We start from the raw sequence: 25025 nt of genomic DNA, 5'->3' as shown, positions 1-25025 counted from the left end.
CCTGGCCGGGAGGGTCCCACACCCACGGAGCCTCCCTCATTGCTAGCACAGCAGTCTGTGATCTACCAGCAAGGCAGCAGCGAGGCTGGGGGAGGGGCGCCCGCCATTGCTGAGGCTTAAGTAGGTAAACAAAGCTGCTGGGAAGCTCGAACTGGGTGGAGCTCACAGCAGCTCAAGGAAACCTGCCTGTCTCTGCAGACTCCACCTCTGGGGACAGGGCAATAACACACAGCCGAAACCTCTGCAGACGCAAACGACTCTGTCTGACAGCTTTGAAGAGAGCAGTGGATCTCCCAACACGGAGGTTGAGATCTGAGAAGGGACAGACTCCCTGCTCAAGTGGGTCCCTGACCCCTGAGTAGCCAAACTGGGAGACATCCCCCACTAGGGGCAGTCTGACACCCCACACCTCACAGGGTGGGGTACACCCCTGAGAGGAAGCTTCCAAAGCAAGAATCAGACAGGAACACTCGCTGTTCAGAAATATTCTATCTTCTGCAGCCTCTGCTGCTGATACCCAGGCAAACAGGGTCTGGAGTGGACCTCAAGCAATCTCCAACAGACCTACAGCTGAGGGTCCTGACTGTTAGAAGGAAAACTATCAAACAGGAAGGACACCTACACCAAAACCCCATCAGTACATCACCATCATCAAAGACCAGAGGCAGATAAAACCACAAAGATGGGGAAAAAGCAGGGCAGAAAAGCTGGAAATTCAAAAAATAAGAGCGCATCTCCCCCGGCAAAGGAGCGCAGCTCATCGCCAGCAACGGATCAAAGCTGCACGGAGAATGACTTTGACGAGATGAGAGAAGAAGGCTTCAGTCCATCAAATTTCTCAGAGCTAAAGGAGGAATTACGTACCCAGAGCAAAGAAACTAAAAATCTTGAAAAAAAAGTGGAAGAATTGATGGCTAGAGTAATTAATGCAGAGAAGGTCCTAAACGAAATGAAAGAGATGAAAACCATGACACGAGAAATACGTGACAAATGCACAAGCTTCAGTAACCGACTCAATCAACTGGAAGAAAGAGTATCTGCGATTGAGGATCAAATGAATGAAATGAAGCGAGAAGAGAAACCAAAAGAAAAAAGGAGAAAAAGAAATGAACAAAGCCTGCAAGAAGTATGGGATTATGTAAAAAGACCAAATCTACGTCTGATTGGGGTGCCTGAAAGTGAGGGGGAAAATGGAACCAAGTTGGAAAACACGCTTCAGGATATCATCCAGGAGAACTTCCCCAACCTAGTAGGGCAGGCCAACATTCAAATCCAGGAAATACAGAGAACGCCACAAAGATACTCCTCGAGAAGAGCAACTCCAAGACACATAATTGCCAGATTCACCAAAGTTGAAATGAAGGAAAAAATCTTAAGGGCAGCCAGAGAGAAAGGTCGGGATACCCACAAAGGGAAGCCCATCAGACTAACAGCAGATCTCTCGGCAGAAACTCTCCAAGCCAGAAGAGAGTGGGGGCCAATATTCAACATTCTTAAAGAAAAGAATTTTAAACCCAGAATTTCATATCCAGCCAAACTAAGTTTCATAAGTGAAGGAGAAATAAAATCCTTTACAGATAAGCAAATGCTTAGAGATTTTGTCACCACTAGGCCTGCCTTACAAGAGACCCTGAAGGAAGCACTCAACATGGAAAGGAACAACCGGTACCAGCCATTGCAAAAACATGCCAAAATGTAAAGACCATCGAGGCTAGGAAGAAACTGCATCAACTAACGAGCAAAATAACCAGTTAATATCATAACGGCAGGATCAAGTTCACACATAACAATCTTAACCTTAAATGTAAATGGACTAAATGCTCCAATTAAAAGACACAGACTGGCAAACTGGATAAAGAGTCAAGACCCATCAGTCTGCTGTATTCAGGAGACCCATCTCACACGCAGAGACATATATAGGCTCAAAATAAAGGGATGGAAGAAGATTTATCAAGCAAATGGAGAACAAAAAAAAGCAGGGGTTGCAATACTAGTCTCTGATAAAACAGACTTTAAACCATCAAAGATCAAAAGAGACAAAGAAGGCCATTACATAATGGTAAAGGGATCAATTCAACAGGAAGAGCTAACTATCCTAAATATATATGCACCCAATATAGGAGCACCCAGATTCATCAAGCAAGTCCTTAGAGACTTACAAAGAGACTTAGACTCCCATACAATAATAATGGGAGACTTCAACACTCCACTGTCAACGTTAGACAGATCAACGAGACAGAAAGTTAACAAGGATATCCAGGAATTGAACTCATCTCTGCAGCAAGCAGACCTAATAGACATCTATAGAATTCTCCACCCCAAATCAACAGAATATACATTCTTCTCAGCACCACATCGTACTTACTCCAAAATTGACCACGTAATTGGAAGTAAAGCACTCCTCAGCAAATGTACAAGAACAGAAATTATAACAAACTGTCTCTCAGACCACAGTGCAATCAAACTAGAACTCAGGACTAAGAAACTCAATCAAAACCGCTCAACTACATGGAAACTGAACAACCTGCTCCTGAATGACTACTGGGTACATAACGAAATGAAGGCAGAAATAAAGATGTTCTTTGAAACCAATGAGAACAAAGATACAACATACCAGAATCTCTGGGACACATTTAAAGCAGTGTGTAGAGGGAAATTTCTAGCACTAAATGCCCACAAGAGAAAGCAGGAAAGATCTAAAATTGACACTCTAACATCTCAATTAAAAGAACTAGAGAAGCAAGAGCAAACACATTCGAAAGCTAGCAGAAGGCTAGAAATAACTAAGATCAGAGCAGAACTGAAGGAGATAGAGACACAAAAAACTCTCCAAAAAATCAATGAATCCAGGAGTTGGTTTTTTGAAAAGATCAACAAAATTGACAGACCACTAGCCAGACTAATAAAGAAGAAAAGAGAGAAGAATCAAATCGACGCAATTAAAAATGATAAAGGGGATACCACCACCGACCCCACAGAAATACAAACTACCATCAGAGAATACTATAAACACCTCTACGCAAATAAACTGGAAAATCTAGAAGAAATGGATAATTTCCTGGACACTTACACTCTTCCAAGACTAAACCAGGAAGAAGTTGAATCCCTGAATAGACCAATAGCAGGCTCTGAAATTGAGGCAATAATTAATAGCCTACCAACTAAAAAAAGTCCAGGACCAGATGGATTCACAGCTGAATTCTACCAGAGGTACAAGGAAGAGTTGGTACCATTCCTTCTGAAACTATTCCAATCAATAGAAAAAGAGGGAATCCTCCCTAACTCATTTTATGAGGCCAACATCATCCTGATACCAAAGCCTGGCAGAGACACAACAAAAAAAGAGAATTTTAGACCAATATCCCTGATGAACATCGATGCAAAAATCCTCAATAAAATACTGGCAAACCAGATTCAGCAACACATCAAAAAGCTTATCCACCATGATCAAGTGGGCTTCATCCCTGGGATGCAAGGCTGGTTCAACATTCACAAATCAATAAACATAATCCAGCATATAAACAGAACCAAAGACAAGAACCACATGATTATCTCAATAGATGCAGAAAAGGCTTTTGACAAAATTCAACAGCCCTTCATGCTAAAAACGCTCAATAAATTCGGTATTGATGGAACGTACCTCAAAATAATAAGAGCTATTTATGACAAACCCACAGCCAATATCATACTGAATGGGCAAAAACTGGAAAAATTCCCTTTGAAAACTGGCACAAGACAGGGATGCCCTCTCTCACCACTCCTATTCAACATAGTGTTGGAAGTTCTGGCTAGGGCAATCAGGCAAGAGAAAGAAATCAAGGGTATTCAGTTAGGAAAAGAAGAAGTCAAACTGTCCCTGTTTGCAGATGACATGATTGTATATTTAGAAAACCCCATTGTCTCAGCCCAAAATCTCCTTAAGCTGATAAGCAACTTCAGCAAAGTCTCAGGATACAAAATTAATGTGCAAAAATCACAAGCATTCTTATACACCAGTAACAGACAAACACAGAGCCAAATCAGGAATGAACTTCCATTCACAATTGCTTCAAAGAGAATAAAATACCTAGGAATCCAACTTACAAGGGATGTAAAGGACCTCTTCAAGGAGAACTACAAACCACTGCTCAGTGAAATAAAAGAGGACACAAACAAATGGAAGAACATACCATGCTCATGGATAGGAAGAATCAATATTGTGAAAATGGCAATACTGCCCAAGGTAATTTATAGATTCAATGCCATCCCCATCAAGCTACCAATGAGTTTCTTCACAGAATTGGAAAAAACTGCTTTAAAGTTCAGATGGAACCAAAAAAGAGCCCGCATCTCCAAGACAATCCTAAGTCAAAAGAACAAAGCTGGAGGCATCACGCTACCTGACTTCAAACTATACTACAAGGCTACAGTAACCAAAACAGCATGGTACTGGTACCAAAACAGAGATATAGACCAATGGAACAGAACAGAGTCCTCAGAAATAATACCACACATCTACAGCCATCTGATCTTTGACAAACCTGAGACAAACAAGAAATGGGGAAAGGATTCCGTATTTAATAAATGGTGCTGGGAAAATTGGCTAGCCATAAGTAGAAAGCTGAAACTGGATCCTTTCCTTACTCCTTATACGAAAATTAATTCAAGATGGATTAGAGACTTAAATGTTAGACCTAATACCATAAAAATCCTAGAGGAAAACCTAGGTAGTACCATTCAGGACATAGGCATGGGCAAAGACTTCATGTCTAAAACACCAAAAGCAACGGCAGCAAAAGCCAAAATTGACAAATGGGATCTCATTAAACTAAAGAGCTTCTGCACAGCAAAAGAAACTACCATCAGAGTGAACAGGCAACCTACAGAATGGGAGAAAAGTTTTGCAATCTACTCATCTGACAAAGGGCTAATATCCAGAACCTACAAAGAACTCAAACAAATTTACAAGAAAAAAACAACCCCATCAAAAAGTGGGCAAAGGATATGAACAGACATTTCTCAAAAGAAGACATTCATACAGCCAACAGACACATGAAAAAATGCTCATCATCACTGGCCATCAGAGAAATGCAAATCAAAACCACAATGAGATACCATCTCACACCAGTTAGAATGGCGATCATTAAAAAGTCAGGAAACAACAGGTGCTGGAGAGGCTGTGGAGAAATAGGAACACTTTTACACTGTTGGTGGGATTGTAAACTAGTTCAACCATTATGGAAAACAGTATGGCGATTCCTCAAGGATCTAGAACTAGTTGTACCATATGACCCAGCCATCCCATTACTGGGTATATACCCAAAGGATTATAAATTATGCTGCTATAAAGACACATGCACTCGTATGTTTATTGCAGCACTATTCACAATAGCAAAGACTTGGAATCAACCCAAATGTCCATCAGTGACAGATTGGATTAAGAAAATGTGGCACATATACACCATGGAATACTATGCAGCCATCAAAAAGGATGAGTTTGTGTCCTTTGTAGGCACATGGATGCAGCTGGAAACCATCATTCTTAGCAATCTATCACAAGAAGAGAAAACCAAACACCGCATGTTCTCACTCATAGGTGGGAACTGAACAATGAGATCACTTGGACTCAGGAAGGGGAACATCACACACAGGGGCCTATCATGGGGAGGGGGGAGGGGGGAGGGATTGCATTGGGAGTTATACCTGATGTAAATGACGAGTTGATGGGTGCAGCACACCAACATGGCACAAGTATACATATGTAACAAACCTGCACGTTATGCACATGTACCCTACAACTTAAAGTATAATAATAATAAATAAATTAAAAAAAGAAAAAAAAAGAATCATCTTCATAAATTAAAAATACATATAAAATATTAAATATTCTGTTAATGATTTTAATTAAAAATATGTGAAGATGATATTTTGGATGTATTATACCAAATAAATATTATTAAAATGAACATAATCTGGGTGTGTTTTATATTTTTAAATGTGGCTACAGGAAAATTTACAATTCTACCATTTATTTGGAAGCACTGCATTACATAACCTTATATTTTCAAATAATTTTTCTTTTCAGTGACTTTTTTTTTACATGTACTTTATATATTGTACGAAATTCAGCTTTAGAACTCCAATAAATAATAGTGTAAGAGAAGGCATTGATTTCTCATTACTGTTTTAAATTATATTACCCTATCAGTTTCAATATTACATAAAGTTTTGATTATCTATCTAGGACTATAATATTTTATCATTATTATACGTATTATGTGTGCCTTTTGAAGTCATATTTATTACCTGGAATTTAGGTTTATTATTCTTTTTTTATTTTTTATTTATTTATTTTTTTTTTTTGAGACGGAGTCTCGCTCTGTCGCCCAGGCTGGAGTGCAGTGGCCGGATCTCAGCTCACTGCAAGCTCCGCCTCCCGGGTTTACGCCATTCTCCTGCCTCAGCCTCCCGAGTAGCTGGGACTACAGGCGCCCGCCACCTCGCCCGGCTAGTTTTTTTGTATTTTTTTTAGTAGAGACGAGGTTTCACCGTGTTAACCAGGATGGTCTCGATCTTCTGACCTCGTGATCCGCCCGTCTCGGAGACGGAGTTTCACTCTTGTCACTCAGGCTTGAGTGCAATGGTGTAATCTCGGCTCACTACAACCTCTTCCTCCCAGGTTCAGGAGATTCTCTTGCCTCAGCCTCCTGAGTAGCTGGGATTACAGGTGCCCAACACTACGCCCAACTAATTTTTGTATTTTCAGTAGAGATGGTGTTTCACCATGTTGGCCAGGCTGGTCTCGAACTTCTGAACTCGGGTGATCCTCCTGCCTAGGCCTCCCAAAGTGCTGGGATTACAGGCGTGAGCCACTGTGTCCCACCTACGTTTAATTTTATCTAAGGGTTTCTTAGTATCAAATGAAAAGTTTGTGTATATAATTTTTATGTGTATCATTTAGTTCCTTTGACTTGATACGTAAAGTATTTATAGATTTCAAAGCATTATTAACTTTCTATATTTTTAGGAAAGTTTAAATAACATGAAAATTAATTGAAACTCAATTATACAAATATCTTGACCAAAAATATTCCTTAGAAGCTTCTCTGTGACATATTCTCAGTAATATTAAGAATCATTGTTTTAATCCTCTTTTCTTTTTTCCTTACATTATTTCATTTTCTTTAATTCCAGTCTAATGACTTTTTTAAAAAAAAAACCCTGCATTTTGAAATGATTATAGATTCACAAGAAAATGTAAAACTTGTGCATGGAGTCTCTCAAACCCTTCATTCAGCGAAACCAATGTTTACATCTTATGTACCTGTAGTACATTATTAATATCATACGCATATGATGACAAAACCAAAAAATCAACCTCTATACTACGTTTATATTGGAGTTCTTAACTTTTGTGTTTTACTCTGTTAATTTGACTTCCTTAAACATCTGATGAACAACATTATTAACCTGCTCCACCCTCATCTCCAACAGACATTGACAATGTTGTTTCTGTACAATATCAAGTGTACACAGACACCGTATAGCTCATTCAAATCTCTTTAGAATAGAATGAACCCCATGTTAAGAACTTGTAATGTATGACATGACCCTTAACTGTCACTGTTAATATTGACAAAACTACTTTAACATAGTCCTCTTTTACTTACTTTCTTATTTGTTTTTTATCTTTACAAAATCCTTAGAAGATAGAGATTATAGAGCAGAAGTTTTACTATTATTTTTGAAATGAGGAGATTAGTATTCAGCATGGTTAGGATATTATCATCTAATCGGGGAAGTGTGGATCAGTGATAGAGATCTTCAGCTATTGCGCTGTGTAATCTTTTCGTTATTTTAGCTTGTTGTTTTTGATGTTTCATTCTCACATAAGGGGAAACATATTTGAATTAAACCTCATGGCTTCCTATACATGTGATTTTTAGACAATAATCAAGAATACCAATCAGCCCATACGATGCCAGGAACTTAACACTAGAAAACAAACGTTTATTCAATCCTCTCTAAAGAATCACTTTGCTGGCCGGGCGCGGTGACTCACGCCTGTAATCCCAGCACTTTAGGAGGCCGAGGCGGGCGGATCACGAGGTCAGGAGATCGAGACCATCCTGGCTAACACGGTGAAACCCCGTCTCTACTAAAAATACAAAAAACTAGCCGGGCGAGGTGGCGGTGCCTGTAGTCCCAGCTACTCGGGAGGCTGAGGCAGGAGAATGGCGTGAACCCGGGAGGCGGAGCTTGCAGTGAGCCGAGATCACGCTACTGCACTCCAGCCTGGGCGACAGCGAAACTCCGTCTCAAAAAATAAAAAGACCACTTTCCCTTTCAAAAACATGGGAACAAAACCTAACAAAGAAACAAAAACCAAAAATTTAAAGAATACATAAAAAGAAAAACACTTATTTTGCTATCTTGCTCATTTTTCTCAAAGGGTAAAAGAGACAAATCCATCAAATTCAAAAAGATGCACTCAGCTATCATTGGAAAGCTGTGTACTGTGTATTGCTTAAGAGTAAATGAGGGCCAGGTGCAGTGACTCACTCCCAGCACTTTGGGAGGCCGAGGCAGGAGGATCACAAGGTCAGGAGATCGAGACCATCCTGGCTAACATGGTGAAAACCCATCTCTACTAAAACTATGAAAAATTAGCTGGGTGTGGTGGGCGCCTGTAATCCCAGCTTGTAATCCCAGTGTGTGTATATATATATAGGGGTGTGTTTGTGTGTGTGTATATATATGTATGTATGTATATGTGTATGGCAACTTAAAAATTGAATGAATTACAAATAAAAATTTTAAAATATCTACTATATATATTGGTGCACTCACATATACATATATATATTGAGTTTTTTAGTATAACTAACAAATACTACTTACTAATTCTTTTTTGAACTATATCCATATGGTTAGTATTGTCATTTTTGCTTATTTTATCATATTTACAAAACATGTAAAATTGTTTTTCCAGGTTGCATGTAAAATATATTTTTCTGAAAGCATAGAATTGAATACTTTTCATATTATAATCACTGTATGTGCATACATATATAACTATGGATAAAATCACCAAGAGTCTCTGCTGTCATAAATCTAGTTATATATTGAGGAAAATACAAAAATGTTAAACAGAAACGGCCAGGAGTGGTGGTGCACGCCTGTAATCCTATCACTTTGGGAGGCCGAGGCAGGCGGATCACGAGATCAGGAGTTTGAGACCAGCCTGCCCAACATGGCAAAAACCCATCTCTACTAAAAATACGAAAACAATTAGCCAGGTATGGTGGTGTTTGCCTGTAAACTCAGCTACTCGGGAGGCTGAGGCAGGAGAATCGCTTGAACCTGGGACAGGGAGGTTGCAGTAAGCCAAGATCATGCCACGGCACTTGAACCTGGGTAACAAGAGTGAAGCTCCAGCTCAAAAAAAAAAAAAAAAAAAAAAATATATATATATATATATATAACAAAACTTTGTTCAGTTAACATACTTACCACATGGGACATTTACAGAAATAGGTGTATAGAAGATACAGTAAATTAAGCCTATTTTTTTTAAAGTTTAAAAACAGGCTATCTAATCAATGGATAATCTAAATACATTCATATGTACACTTCACATGTACATGAAATGAATGAAATAATTTACTATACTAGTACTCGAAATATGAAATATAATCATAAATATAAACCATAATTTTATTTATAATAATTCTAGAAATATGTTACATCTAATATGTAAATTTAATATACATTTATTAGAAAATTATAAAATTCATCTTGTCAAAAATTATTTGTATTTTAAGAAAACTGGCATGCCACATTTAAAGTATCATTTATTAGATTTACATGTTATTATTTTAAAGTTGCTTGTTATATTGGTCAATGTGTCTAAGTAACCAGATGTGTTTGAAATTCTTGAGAATATTAGATACATCCAATTTCTAAATATATAATCTACTTATAGCACCAGGTTTGAAGAAAAATGTCTAAGCCAAATTTCTGGAGGAGCCATGGGTCCAAGTTCACGTTCATTCTGTTTTTGTGATCTCTTCTACCCTATACTGTATGTCCATACATTTCTAAAACAGTTCAATTTTAGTTCTAGGGAAAGTGCAACACAATAGAGAGCCTCTGAAGTTTTTATATCCACCTTTTACTGTCCCCAAATCCTTGGGTTCTAACCCATTAGAAATGAGTGCTTTAAAATTTTAAAGTTATTTGTATATTTTTAACAATTTTATTACTGCTTTCAAAAACATTTTGGAAAATATTTATAGGCAAGATTTGATCATTATTTCCAGTGAAATCATATTCAAAAACACACATAGCTTAATGAAATTCACAATCATTTCAAGAAATACTGACAATTTTCACTATGTTGCAGTTTAATAATCAGTAAAAGTTAAGATGTACCTATCTCTTAAGATATGCCTATTCCTCAGCATAGTAGGAAATTGAAGATCAAATATAACTTTGGTTACTAACATTTATTGAAAGAGAAATATAATTTCTGCTTTTGTAAACTCCAAATGGTCCCTGACTAGCTTTGTTGATAAATTCAAAGCTACTTAGAATAACTGAGTTGATAGTGTCTGTATACCTATTTAGTATCATGAACACTAGACTGTAAAATTTTTGAACATTATTGGACATTTTTTAAAGAAAAACAGCCTGTGGTATTTAATAGTCTTCTATGTGCTCTAAGAAACTGCATAATTATGTTAGTTTATTATGTACTGGAGCTTAGAAGTACACAAATAACATTCTAATTTAAGTTTCACATTTTACAAATAAAACAGTGAGCAGCAGATAAGAAAGTGTGTGAAAGAAATAAATTGTGAAGTAATGATAATGTATTTCAAAATGAGTATGTTCTCATAAATGTTTACATATCTAGTAATTTGTATAAGACTCAGTTTTATTTGTGTTGCTATACCTGGTATAGTGATTAAATCCTATGAAAAAACATTTTGGCATATTTTCCCTCCATATGTTTATGCTTATATTTCATTTTACCTGTACCTGCATGAAGAATAAAAAAATAAAAAGAAACTTAAATGTGACTATGTAACCTATAGAATTTTTTTCTTAATTGTTTGACAAAGTATAAATGAACTACTGAATAATAAATATACTATAAAAGTAAACTACTGAATCACTATCGTTAGATTTTTAAAAACATTTGAGGAATTTGAAAGTAGAAAACTTGAAATTTGCATGTTTTTAAAAATTAAAATAAAAAAATTAAAAATAAAATAAAATAAAATAAAAAGCTCACAACATAAAAGCATGTAATTAATATAAATAGGATAAAATTAATTTTTTGATGTTTTAAAATAAGATGAATGCATAACAAAAATTATATATTATAAAAATTAATTTATATATAATTTGTATATGTAATATTATAGAATTACAATAATTATATAAATTATAATATATGAATATTAAAGATGTTAATGATATGTATTATATAACAATATTGTATAATATATGAAATAATTACATATTATGAAACAATGATATATAGTTTAGACTTTGTAATTTATAATGAGTCCTTACCTGACCAGAGCCTGCATTTTCACAAACATAACTCTCATAGTATTGAGAGAACTCAGGAGCATGATCATTGATATTAAGAACTTGCACATACACTGGGATCGAAGAGATCTGCTCTATATTGTCTGCAATTTGAATATATATAATAAAAATCTAACATTTTAATATGTCTTTAGAAGATACATCATTAAAATTACATTAGAGGCTATATGGTACATTTTTATTTTACTTGAAAAAAGCAATCTGAGGACAGGATATCTATATGATTCACCTATTTATCAGCAATAGATCCTAGAAAAAAATTCTGTGCTAATATATTCAAACCAAGCAATATTTATTGGGTGCATTGTGCTTGCCATGGGCTGTAATAAGTGATGAGAAAAAGTAGTAAAAAGATAAAGTAAAATAAGGGTATATGGAGAGCTTGCAAGAGTCCAGGAATCATTTATAGTTTTGTATTAACTCATTTAATCTTGATCAATAAATGGATTATTATCCTCCCCAATTTTACTGATAAAAAAGTTGATAAACCATTTAGTTTCAAAAATTACAGTTAAATTACTTGTGTAAGATTATAGCTGCAGTGCTATAACAAAAATAACAATCAATTCTGTGAACCACTGAAATTTAGAGTGTAGCTTTTAAAAACAAATAATTAGAATCTAAATATATTTTAAAGTAAAATCGTTATAAAAAAACTAAATAAAGTTTTTATATAAACATTGAATTGAGAAGATTTTCTAAGTGAGCCAAAAAATCCAAAAAACATAATGAGAAAAAATTGTGGTTAAAACATTTAAATCCTTCAATTTGATATTAAAAAAAGACATTTCAGAAAAAAGTATGAACTAGGAATTTACAGGAGAGAAAATTCAATTTATCTGATAGCAGACTTTCTCACTGCCATCACTATTAATATTTTAGACTGGATAATTCCTAGTTTTGGGGGATTCTCCTGTGCATTGTAGGATGCTTAGTGGCATCCATGACTTCTATTCCCCAAATGTCTGCAGTATCCCTTCTACCCCAGTGTGTCAATCCAGACTGTTCAGACATTGTCAGTGTGCCCTGGTTGAAGCTGGCGGCAGAAGTGTTGAGCCAAATGGCCTGCAGCTGGGACACGTTGCGCTACCATAATCTTCACACAGCCTCTCACCACAGGTAAGAAGAATGATGGTTTAGCCCGTGCCATTTGTGTCATATGTGATAAAACAGCACCCAGTGATGACGAGGGCTGAAAAATAACAATGTAAACTGACTCTAGCAATCGATGATGAAATTTAAACTACACATATCTGTGACCCAATCTGTTAAACTTAAGCTACAGTCTAAGGTATCAGTATTTGAGTAAATGATCCACTTAAATACATTCCAGAGTTATTTGCATCACATCCAAATTATATAAATGACTCAAATGTACAACAAAAAAGAATCGGGGAGAATAAATTACAGCTGAACTATGACATTATGTGGATTTATTAAAAATGTGTGAGTCTGACCAGGCATGGTGACTCACACCTCTAAATCCCAGCACTTTGGAAGGCCAAGGCAGGAGGATAACTTGAACTCAGGAGTTCTAGAGCAGCCTGAGCAATATAATGAGACCTCGTCTCTAATAAAAATTCAAAATATTAGCTGAGTGTGGTAGTGTACATTGTAGTCTCAGCTACTTGGGAGGCTGAGGTGGGAGAATAGCGTGAGCAGGGGATTGTGGCAGCAGTGAACTGTGATCGGGCTACTGCACTCCAGCCTGGGCTACAGAGTGAAACCCTGTGCCAGATAAAAGAGTGAGTCAATGTAACACATTTTTATTGTGAGCTTAAAACTGGATGACTTGAGTTTGAATCTTGGTTCCCAATTTGAGAAAAATACTTAACCAGAATGCCTCAGTTGGCATTCTGAAAAATGGGCGTGATAGTAGTAACTGCCTTATAGGCTGTTAAGATTAAACATATACATAAAGCAACTACATAAATTACATGAAGCAATTACATAAATTGGTTAATATACATAAAGCAATTAAGACTACTTAGCACATAACTGAACAATGAATATTAAATAGGATTGTTTTGTTGTATCTACTAACCAGACATGTATTTTGTGTACTGAAAAAAGTAAGTTGCAGCTATTATATTGTGTAGTTTTATTGTTGTTAATCTTTCTCTCTCTCAGGCTGTTGTGCAGTGGCAGGATCTCAGCTCACTGCAACCTCTGCCTCCTAGGCTTAAGCGATTCTCCTGCCTCAGACTCCCTAGTAGCTGAAACTACAGGCACATGCCACCAGGACTGGCTAATTTTTGTATTTTTAGTAGAGACAGGGTTTTGCCATGTTGGCCACGGTGGTCGTGAACTCCTGACTTCAGGTTATCCACCCACCTTGGCCTCCTAAAGTGGTGGAATTATAGGCGTAAGTCATCACACAGGGCTTCTCTTTTTCTTAAAAAAAAAAAAAAAAAAAGAAAGCTATGGGAAAGGTGGATATAATTAAAGGGTATAGGGGTGGGATTCTTTCGTTTGTCTTAGTGTTTTTATTGAAAATACAGGTACTATTTGTAATGATAATTTGAAAGAACAATACAAATTAAAAATTAGAGGCCTGGTTCTTGTTGAAAGCAAGAGAAAATCTTTTTTCTTTCCTTCCTTTTCTCAGAGCATTCATACACACACACACACAGAGAGAGAGCGAGAGAGAGAAAGAGAAAGAGAGGGGGGAAAAAGCTTTGTATGTAAGTTTTTTCTTTGTCTTTTTGAAGTGTATGGAAATCTTTCAAAAGTTCAGTAAGTTTCCTGGAAGCTTTAGGATCCAGGATTGTATTTCTCAAGTAATGGTGACCATCTCTTTGAAATGTAATCTTCAAGGAATATGGCATCCCTATATCCTAGTTTTTGTGGAAGGATAGGAGACCCATTTTAGCAACGATCTTGTTCTAAGTTGCAGAACTACCTCTTGTCATAAAGACATGAAAAGTTAAGTTGTCCTTTGGATAAAACCACTTAGCAAACACGGGCAGTCACTCCAACTACTCAGTGAAGATAGAATGAATTCTATGTGACAAATAGTGCTAAGTCCTCATACTTGAACGTCTGGATAACGTTTAACTTGAGAACATGTATATAATGGATTGTATCTGCTCGACTACTTAAAAAGGTGAGATTTCTTTCCATTTTGGCAATCTCTTAGATTTCCTATGATGCACATCACATTGCGTTTTAATGTTTTCCAGTAATAAAATGTTTATCTCTGTTCTACCTTTGAGGAGAGGTTTTCTGGCCTGAGATGAGATTTTGCTTGTATTTGTATTTTCCCAACAATAACAGTTACAATTAAGATAGAAATTGTAATTTTCAATTAATTAAAAATTAAAATTTCTAGGATTTATTACACACATACACATACACACATGGACTTTAAGAAATACAGCAACCATTAGTATTTATCCTTTTGAGACTTTACTGTGTGACATTTAGGATGAAAATAGATTAATGGAACATTTAAAAATGAAAAGATATTTCTAAATATTTCAAGAAGAAATTAATCAGAAAATTAAGGTTCATATTTGTTATGGTTTTAGCACATACATCATCACAGAATATCTTTTTGCTTCAGTATTTAAATTGTATAACATAATTCAGTTGTGAATAAACTGACAGAAAATTAATAAGAAATTCATTTAATGTTTTTATCTTTGTGTTCCTAAACTTTGCTTGAAATTAAGTTCAAATTAAATCTTTGGTATTACTGTACAAAATGAATATAAAACTTCACAGCTTCACTTTAAAATAGTTAGTAGTTTTATTCACTTAGCTGGCATACTGATAAATAGCATTGTGCTTAATTGGGGAAGCTTTCCATAAAAGAGACTAAGCACAACAAACTTCATTTGCTGGGAAAAAAAATGTTCAAACGGAACATCTCTTTTCTATAATCAGTATAATTGTTATGGTGAACACTTTTCAAGGGAGTTAGCAGATGCAGCCAGGTGATTTGTAAAACAGTTGTATGTAATGCCGTTTTCCACTGGTTAGGTGGTTTGTTTATATTGCTATTGAAGCTTAAATGGTCAAGCCTAATTATTTTTGGTTCAGTATTGATTTCATGGTAGTAAAAAAATGGCAGTTACGCATATTTTCCCCAAATAGATCTAAAATGGGCTTAATGATGTAGAACTTTTAAAAATATTAGAGAAAGAAAAAAAATGAAAATTTGTTATCCAGTGTTATAAACTCTCGTTCCAACAAGTTTTTCCTTAAAATGAAAAAAAAAAAATTGTTCTCAGAAATAAGCGATGAATAAAAGCTGCATTTAAAATAAACATCTTTGCGTTTTCTGACATGAGAAGCCTTGACATTTCCTCTAGTGCAGCGGGCATTTATTCCATTGTAACATTTGCTTCCTTTTATGGTTTAGTTAAATGGAACCTTGAAAACCCAGATTCCAGCTCTCCTACAGTGTTTCCATAGAACTGTTCATTGTATCGCAAAAAACACGCAGAGATGCCTTCCACTCCACCATATCACCTGCCATCTGCCTAACAAAGTAAGGAAAACAGAAATATATGCTTCCCGCCTCAACAAAGAGTGAAGAAAGGAACCACGATCATTAAAATTCTATGTAAAATCAGCTATAAGAAAAGATGCATCTGAGAATATTTTCTGTTCACAATTTTAATACTTTACAATTTTAAATCTATTGATTAAGTAATGGAAATGACTTTGATATTTTATATTGTGTTATATTTATTTCTTTAAGCTTTAAACAATATAATTGCATGAATCACTGATTCATAATTTTAAGGACAATATCTAAGTGGTAAATCAGAATAATTTACAAACCGAAAACGAAACCATCTGCCTAAATAAACAAGCAGAATTTCAGGTGAATTTCACTTATATTTTGTGGTTTCCTCAATTTATGCTTGTATGAAAAACTATTTACTGTTATAATTAGAAAATAACAGTTTAGAAGGTATTTAGTGATAAGCATATAAATAAGCTGGAATAGTAGTAAAGGAAAGCAGATGTTAATAAAACTAATAAAATACACAAGTACACACATTTACATTGAATGTCATTTAAATAATTCCAACAGCACTTTAAGGCAGCCTTGTCTCCATGTATAGAAATTGTGTAATTATTTACGAAATATGCAAACAGCTGTATTGGATTTCAAATGAGTACTTACATTTTTCTGTGGCTGTAATACTTAGGTTGTACCAAGCACTGATTTCCCGATCCAGTGAGTTAGTTGTAGTAATTGTACCATTATCATCGATATTGAACACTTTGCTCCTAGTAATAGAATACCTGAACCAAAAAGAAAGTATACTTTAATGTTTTTATTCTGTCTACATAACAATGTTACATAATAGTCTTTAAGCAATAAGATGTCTTATTCAATGCATGCCCTACATAGCCAATATATAATACTGAACAACTTTTAAAATAGTTTATTCCTGTATTTAAGATCAACTCAGTGGAGATAGAAAAAAAAAAATGTAACCTGACTTTAGATTTCAATTGATGGATGCTAACTGTAAACACATGTCACTCATTCTCATGTCAAAAAAGAATGTTAATAGATTAATGACTTTAAAATAATGTCAAAAGCCATTTGGGAAATGAAGAGAAATGCAAATAAGTGGGGTAAAAATTAATGATTGTGAATTTTTTTTTCTATGAAATAAATTAAAATACATCTTCAGCCTACACTAGTATTGATCTCTTTCCTACGTCACAGGTGTTGCTTGCGAATCTGTTCATTTTACTACAATTACTTGACTTGATATTTAACAAATGTTCTTGTTTGTTTAAAAAGTAAATTTGATAAAGGGTAAAGTCTATATAGTAGATAGACTTTTAATTCTTTTGAGAAATCTGAAAGACTTCTGAAATCTGGAATCTGGAATCAGGAATCCAAAAGATTTTATATATATATATATAATGTAAAACACATATACAATACATTATATATGACATATATTTTACATTTTATAACACATTACATATTTTATAACATATGTAACATATATGTAATATACAATACACATATGTTTTATTATATATGATATTATATATCTATGTATGTATGTATATGTGATATATTACATCATATGTATTTATTATATATTATATATTTTTCATATAATATGTATGTTTTATATATATACACATGTAAAACAAAAGTAAAATATAGTAGTTCTAATGTGCTTTTAGATTGATTGTGCATCGAAGAAAGTCAAGTTACAAAGTTCTCCCATTAAAAAAAAAAAAAACTGAAAAATGACCTCCACCTCCACAATGAAAGAAGACTTTGAAATACTCAGCGTATCTCATCTACATGGAAATAATTAAGAATAAAAATTAAAGAGTAATAATAACTAGGGTTCAATAATGGTTTATCATTGCATGTATATTCCTGAAGACTTTGATGAGATATCAATGAAGTTTGCCATAATTATACGGCAAAGATGAGAATATTTTAATTTTGAGTTCAAAAGTTTCCAAAAACATTATACTACTTTGTAGATTGGTATTCAGATAAGGATTCAATAGAAATTACAAATAATTAAGGTTTAGAGGAGTTCAGTTTTAACTGTACCCCCATTTAAAATATTTATAAGTATTTTCCCTAAATATCCTGAAGTGGTTGCATTTCACACATAATAGATTTGTTGACAAAATTATACAGTGTTTTAACAGTTGTTATTTTGAATTAAACATCTAATCCTATTTCTGTAAAATGTCATTGCACATAAAGCCCATTTAAAGTTTGATAGGATGTTATAGTCTTTAATAGTTTAATGCGCAACTGTTAGAATTTAGGAAGAAGAGCCACATAAACAATAATTGGTTCAGGTCTCATTAATTAATTAAAACAGAAATAAAAATATATGTAGCCTTCTAGGATGTGATATAAGCAATGATGTGTAATATGTATCATTTTTCTTAACCATTTTTAGAAACACAAATTTTCGTTATGTAAATTTTTCTCCCCCACTCCACCTTCACTGGACAAAATTTGTTTGGCTTTGAGGTAAATTTTAGTTAAATTTTACATATATGTAAAATACATACATATTTTTCCCATTTTTAAAACTAGGGAGACAAACATCAGAAAATTCATAAATATGTAAACACCTGCCTTACTTAGATATGTTCCATCATCACCTCAGCAAAATTAAAAATTTGGAATTTTCCCACTAATCCAATTAAAAACATTTTAAAATAATTTTGGACTTACAGAAATATTGCAAAAATAGCACACAGGATTTCTACATGCTCTTCACTCAGCTTTTTCTAATGTTAAAATCTTATATAAAACTTTAATCGTATTAATAAATTAATCGCTATAATGTAATTAATCAAACTACAAACTACAGTTGGATTTCACAGTTTTTTCCACTCTTATTCTTTTTCTTTCACAATCTAATCTAGAATCCAATATTGTCTTTCATTTTCCTGTGTCCTTAGTCTCCTCCACAATTCCTCAATGTTCTTGTCTCTCAAGACCTTGATGCTATTGAAGAGTATTGGTCAATTATTTGATAGAGTGTCTCTCGGTTTGTCTGATGCTTTCTCATGATTAGACTAAGGTTACATATTTTTGGCAGGAATAACACAGACATGATATACTTTCTCAGGGTATCATATCAGGGGAACATGACGTTTATCATATCTCATGAATGGCGATATTAACATTGAGCACTCGATTAGGTGATGATGACCCCATTTCTCTGGGGTAAGTTGCTATTTTTTTCTTTTGTAATTCATAAAGATCTCAGGAAACTATTTTAAAATGTTCTGGTTTCTCCTCAAACATTTATCCACTAATTTTCAGTATCCATAGATGAGTAGTGTTAACATTTTTGAATACTTTCTTTCTGGAACCACAAGATGCTCCAGGATAATCTTGTCTTTTCCTTACAACAACTCTGGATTCTAGTTATCAGATGAGTTGCAGTATCTTTGATTGGAGAGCAGCATTAGAAAGCAAGATCTAGGTATTAAGAGTTTCCATTGCTTCTTGAGTTTCATTGTATGTAGGTGCTTTGAGCAGACATCAACAGGAAATATATGTATGTATACTCATGCATACAAACACATCTATATTTATTTCCATATAATTCCTTCTGTCTGTATATATACTAAGAAGGCATTAGTGTATCATACCTCAGATTTTAATCCAGTGCCACACCTTCATGTAACTTTTCTCATTTTTTTATTTGTAACCATTTCCTTTGACAATAATGAATCTCACTCTTCTTATCTATAATATATTTACTTATGTGTTCAATCCCAATATACACGCAGAGTAACACTGCAATCCCTAAATAGTAACCACGTAAAAAAATATACTCAGTATGTAGAGTACATTTCTTCTGAACAGCAACTTTTTTGGTCTCTATATTTTGAATTGAAATACCCTCTTCCAAAATTACTTAGGTTGTGTTTTCCTAATTCCTCTCCGTTTGATGTTATTTGTCTATAATATAATAAAGTACACTTGCAGTACTTTGCCTTCATTTTAGGAATATATCCAAAGTTCTGTTTGATTTTTTGCCAGAGTTTACACTAATTAGTATTTTACTCTATATCATGAAGAATTCTGTGAACTTGGACAAATGAATAGTCATGTGTCTGCCATCACGTAATGGCGCAGAACAATTTTATCACCCTCCTTTCCTTTGTCGTATCTTTTTAGTTTAGGTACCACAGGCTTTGTTTATTTTTGTTTGTTTATTTTTTTAAAATCCATTCACCTCTTGAAGGACATTTGAGTCAATTCCAGTTTTTGGAGGTCATGTATAAAGCTGCCATAAATGCCTGCATACAGGTTTTCATGTCAAAATAAGTGAGTATGTTTTCTAGGCCTGCTGCAACAAAACACCACAAGCTGGGTGGCTGAAAACAATAAATTAACTCTATGAGAGTTATCAAAATCAAAGCATCAACAGGGTCATGCTTCCTTTGAAGCCTGTAGGGGTGAATCCTTCCATCTCATTTCTAGCTTCCAGTGATTTCTGGCAGTCCTTGCTATTCTTCCGCTTGTAGATGCATTGCTCTGATCTCTGCTTCAGTTGTCACATGGCAGTCCTCTCCCAGTGTCTACCTTCTTATAGCGACACCAGTCATTTTGGATTAAAAACATACCTGCTCAGGTATGACCTTATCTTAACTATTTACCTCCAAAATCACACTATTTCTTAACAAGGCCACATTCGAGTGTACTGGATGTTAGGACTCAACTTGTATCTTTAGGACACAACTCAACCCAAAACACAAAGTTTCCTTTTTTCCTGGGTAAATGACTGGGAGTAGGATTGCTGGGTGTTATTCAGTATATGTTTAATTTATAATAATCTTGTATCTTTCTACCTTGATAAACTCACTTATTACTGGGCATTTTTGTGAATTTTATGGAATTATCTAGACAATAATCAAGCCATCTGCAAATAAAGAAAACAACATTATTTCTCTCCAGCTTGTATGTTTTTATTTCTTTTTCTCACTTATTGCATGGCCAGGACTTCCAATATTATAGATTTGGACTGGTGAAAGAATACATTGCTACCTTGTTTCCAATCTTAAGGAAAAAGCGCATAATATTCCATAATTGAGTATAATATTAGCAGCATTCTTTTGTAGATACTCTGTATCTGTTTAAGAATCTTCCCTTCTATTCATATTGTGCTGATAGTTTTTACAATAAATTAATTTTGAATATTGTCAAATGTTTTTTTCTTTGTCTATTGAGATGATATATGACTTTTCTTTTTTAATCTGTCAACATGGTAATTTACATGAAAATATTTTAAAATATGGATGCATCCTTGTATTCCTGGGTGCACTCCAGTTGATAGGGATATACTTTCCTTTTCACAAATAGCTGGAGTTACAATTATTTGTAAATAATTTTTATATTTGTTTATGAGGGATCTTGATCTGTAGTTTTCTTTGTTTGTAACATATGGTAGAATTTATCAGTGGCATCAATTTTTACTAGAACTGTTCTTTGTTTTTGTGAAGGTTTTTAACTGACTTTTTGGTGATATATATATATGCTTGTGTGTACGCATGTGTATGTGTACATATTTATGTGGTTGTATATATATGGTTGTTTGTAAATATATATGTGTGTGTGTATGCTAAGGTTATTTATCTTTTAATATAAATTTAGTGGATTCTCTCAAGAACTTCATCTAAATGTATGGGCATAGAATTGTTCAAAGTAGCTCTATAATCTTTTTAATGTCTGTGGGATCAGTATGTGTGCTCCATTTTTCACTTCTGATAATAGTAATTTTTGTCTTCTCTTTCTCTGTTTGTCCCTTGGTCTTTCTCGATAGAGATTAATAAACTTTAGCAATATTTTGAAAGAATCTGCTATTGGTTTCATTATATTACTCCAATGCTTTCAATTTCACTGCTTGTGATCTAATCTTTTTATTTCCTTTTTTTTCTGTTTGCTTTGGGTTTTATTTGCTCTTTTTTTTTTTTTTAACAGGAAAGAATACGCTATCTTTCTCATACTTACAAAATATTTCAAAATTTGACTTTAGGCTTAATTTAAAAGGAAACTTCAATAATGTCCAAAAAGTGAATCATACCCATTGATAGGAAAAGAGTAATCCCTGTATCTGAAGTCCAAATGAGTTAGGCAATTTTTAGTCATCACAGACAGCTATGAAAAATTACCATAGACTGGGCAGCTTATAAACAACTGATATCTATTTGTCACATTTCTAGAGGCTGGAAGTATGAGATTATGATGCCAGCATGACTGGCTTCTGACAAGAGCCCTCTTTCCATTGCAGACTGCTGACTTCTGTGTCCTTACAGGCAGGGAGAGGCTGAGAGAGCTCTCTGGGTTCCCCTTTGTAAGGGCACTAATCCCATTCATTAGGGCTCTACTTGTATGACTTGATGCCTATAGGACCCAGCTTCTTGTACCCACCTAATACAATTTCATTGAGATTTAGGATTTCAAATATGGGACCCACATTCTAATACCATTTCATTGGTGTTTCAGATTTCAAATATGAATTTTGAGGGACATAAACATTTAGTCCTCTGAAATAATACATAGTCTTAGTGATAAAATAAAAAAAATTAAGAATAATTTCTTATGAAGTTCTTAATAATTTTATGGTAGAAATTTTATTATAGATTGTTTGGGCTCCTCTAATTTTTACCACACTAGGCTCCTTAAAACAATTCTATCATCTCACTTTCAAATCTAAATATCACATTTTCCATCATTTCTGTGCCCCATTTTTTTTAATTGACATATGGTTAGTTACTATAATTCATATAAAGGTAGATCTTGCTTCTCAAGCTTTTACGACCTCAACTACAGCACTAATATTTTGTTAAACCAGTTTATTTTTCCCACCCAAGACTTGATGAAACTGAGTTTGGGAATTTCCATCCTTTACAGAAACAGCAGGTGATTCTTACTCAGTAGGAAAAACTAATATGAGTTTAATGAATTGGGGCTAATTTACTATGTTTAATATGTGTTAGTGTTTCTCCCAAAACAAAGAAACATCCCTAAGGCTAAAATACAGTGTCCTAATATTTCTTCTGGTTTTCATAGCTCTTACCATGCAGTGAGTATTAAAGAAGAGATATTATCAAATTAAAACTCAAATTGAAATCATTTTGCATTTTATGTTCAAACATTTTGGGGAATCTTTTGCTTACAAAGAAAAAAGGAAATAAACAAAGAAACCCAAAAAGAAGGCCTCCTGAAATGTGCTGAAGTGGATATTTTCATATGCATCTGATTTTGTTTTTATGATGTATTTTGAATGTTTGTTAAATCAAGCTATATCATATGGAAAAAATATCAACAATATCAACAACAAAAACTGCTGTATCCTCAGTGATCCTAACATATGTACAAAAAGCAATATTATTTAAAGCCACTTTTAAATGAAAAAACATCTGTGAAATCATTAAAATGTATTTTTTAATGGATACAAGTTATTTTAAAAAGTAATAATTGCCAGTATAAAAGTGAAAATCATTAGCTAAAATATTTTCATACTGAAGTAAGTAGACACCAATGGTGATACTATAAAATACAAAACCTCTTAAGATTTGGTTGCACCTTATGTTTTTCTTCATATATATGTAGCATTTTCACATGTAGTAAGCATGCAGTTCTTCACTGTGTATTATTGTGCTTTAAAATATATGCAATATTATTATCTATGCATCTCAAGCATGATAAATTATAGTTTATTCACTTGTATTCCTAAAATTGTTTTCAATACTTTATTATTATAAATGATAACATATTGAATATCTTAATCATCTAAGCATTTTTTAACATTCCATATTATTTAGTGTTCCCTGAAGAAAAATGAATAGGTATATAGATATATTTTTTAAATAATTGATATGCACTTATACAATTACTAAAATCTCTATGACTAATTAAGAACTATATATGCATATCAGAAGGCAACATTTTATGAAATGAACTATAATAGAAAAGTGGGAACATTTCTTGGTATCAAAAATTAAATTGAGCCATTTCATTGAGCTACTGCAAGACCTTCACAGAGCCAAGCAGTAGCCGGCATCTTAATTAATACATGAAGGTTTATGGAAAATAGATGAATAAGGAAAGGTGTTGGAAAAATAATTATGTAACAAGTTTTGGTTTTTTATGCCCAACCAGACTATACCTCAAATACTAAAACAAACAAACACACAAAAAATAAAACAAAGGAAAATAAATTATAACATAGTAACTGAAAATAACAGACTATTTTAATAGGTGGCAAATATTCGTTTAATTGTAATACAAGAATAGATTTCTAACCCTTTGAACTCCTTTGAGTGGTATCCTGTAAAACACAGGTTCCCAACTCCCAGGCCATGAACTGCTACCTGTCCTTGGCCTGTCGGGAATCTGGCTGCACAGCACGAGGTGAGGGCAGGCGAGCCAGCCTTACTGTCTGAGCTCCCCCTCCTCTCATATCAGGGGCAGCATTAGATTGTCATGGGAGCATGAACCCTGCTGTGAACTGTGTATGTGATGGATCTAGGTACAGAGCTCCTTATGAGAATCTAAGGCCAGATAATCTGAGGCAGAACAGTTTTATTCTGAAATCATTCCCCTTCACCCCACCAACCATGGAAAAATTGTCTTCCACCGAACTGGTTCCTGGCGGCAGAAAGCTTGAGGACCACTGCTATAAAAGTTTTCCCAATTTTTGAATATCATTTGAAGTAAATAATATTTAAATAAGCCACTTGTTGTTGTTGTTGTTGTTGAGACGGAGTCTCGCTCTGTCTCCCAGTCTAGAGTGCAGTGGCCGGATCTCAGCTCAATGCAAGCTCTCCCGGGTTCCCGCCATTCTCCTGCCTCAGCCTCCCGAGTAGCTGGGACTACAGGCGCCGCCACCGCGCCCGGCTAGTTTTTTGTATTTTTAGTAGAGACGGGGTTTCACCAT

The 25025-nt window shown here is 34.3% G+C and overlaps 1 protein-coding gene across 4 annotated transcripts in view; it reads right to left on the bottom strand.

Annotated features, from left to right (window-relative positions):
* CDH19 (cadherin 19) overlaps nt 1-25025 on the bottom strand; it is a 104487-nt gene that overhangs the window by 23204 nt on the left and 56258 nt on the right. For all 4 annotated transcript variants that reach the window (XR_010582803.2, XR_012427141.1, XM_005586494.5 and 1 more), the window contains 2 exons: nt 16742-16863; nt 11563-11684 (listed from right to left, as the gene is read on the bottom strand). Coding sequence is in view for 2 of the 4 variants with exons in the window: in XM_005586494.5 (XP_005586551.3) it covers nt 11563-11684; nt 16742-16863 (244 nt within the window). In the remaining 2 variants the exon portion in view is untranslated. The remainder of the gene's footprint in view (nt 1-11562; nt 11685-16741; nt 16864-25025) is intronic.

This window comes from Macaca fascicularis, chromosome 18, assembly GCF_037993035.2.
Source record: "Macaca fascicularis isolate 582-1 chromosome 18, T2T-MFA8v1.1".
Taxonomy (NCBI): Eukaryota; Metazoa; Chordata; class Mammalia; order Primates; family Cercopithecidae; genus Macaca; species Macaca fascicularis.
This window is presented reverse-complemented; position numbering and strand designations above follow the sequence as displayed.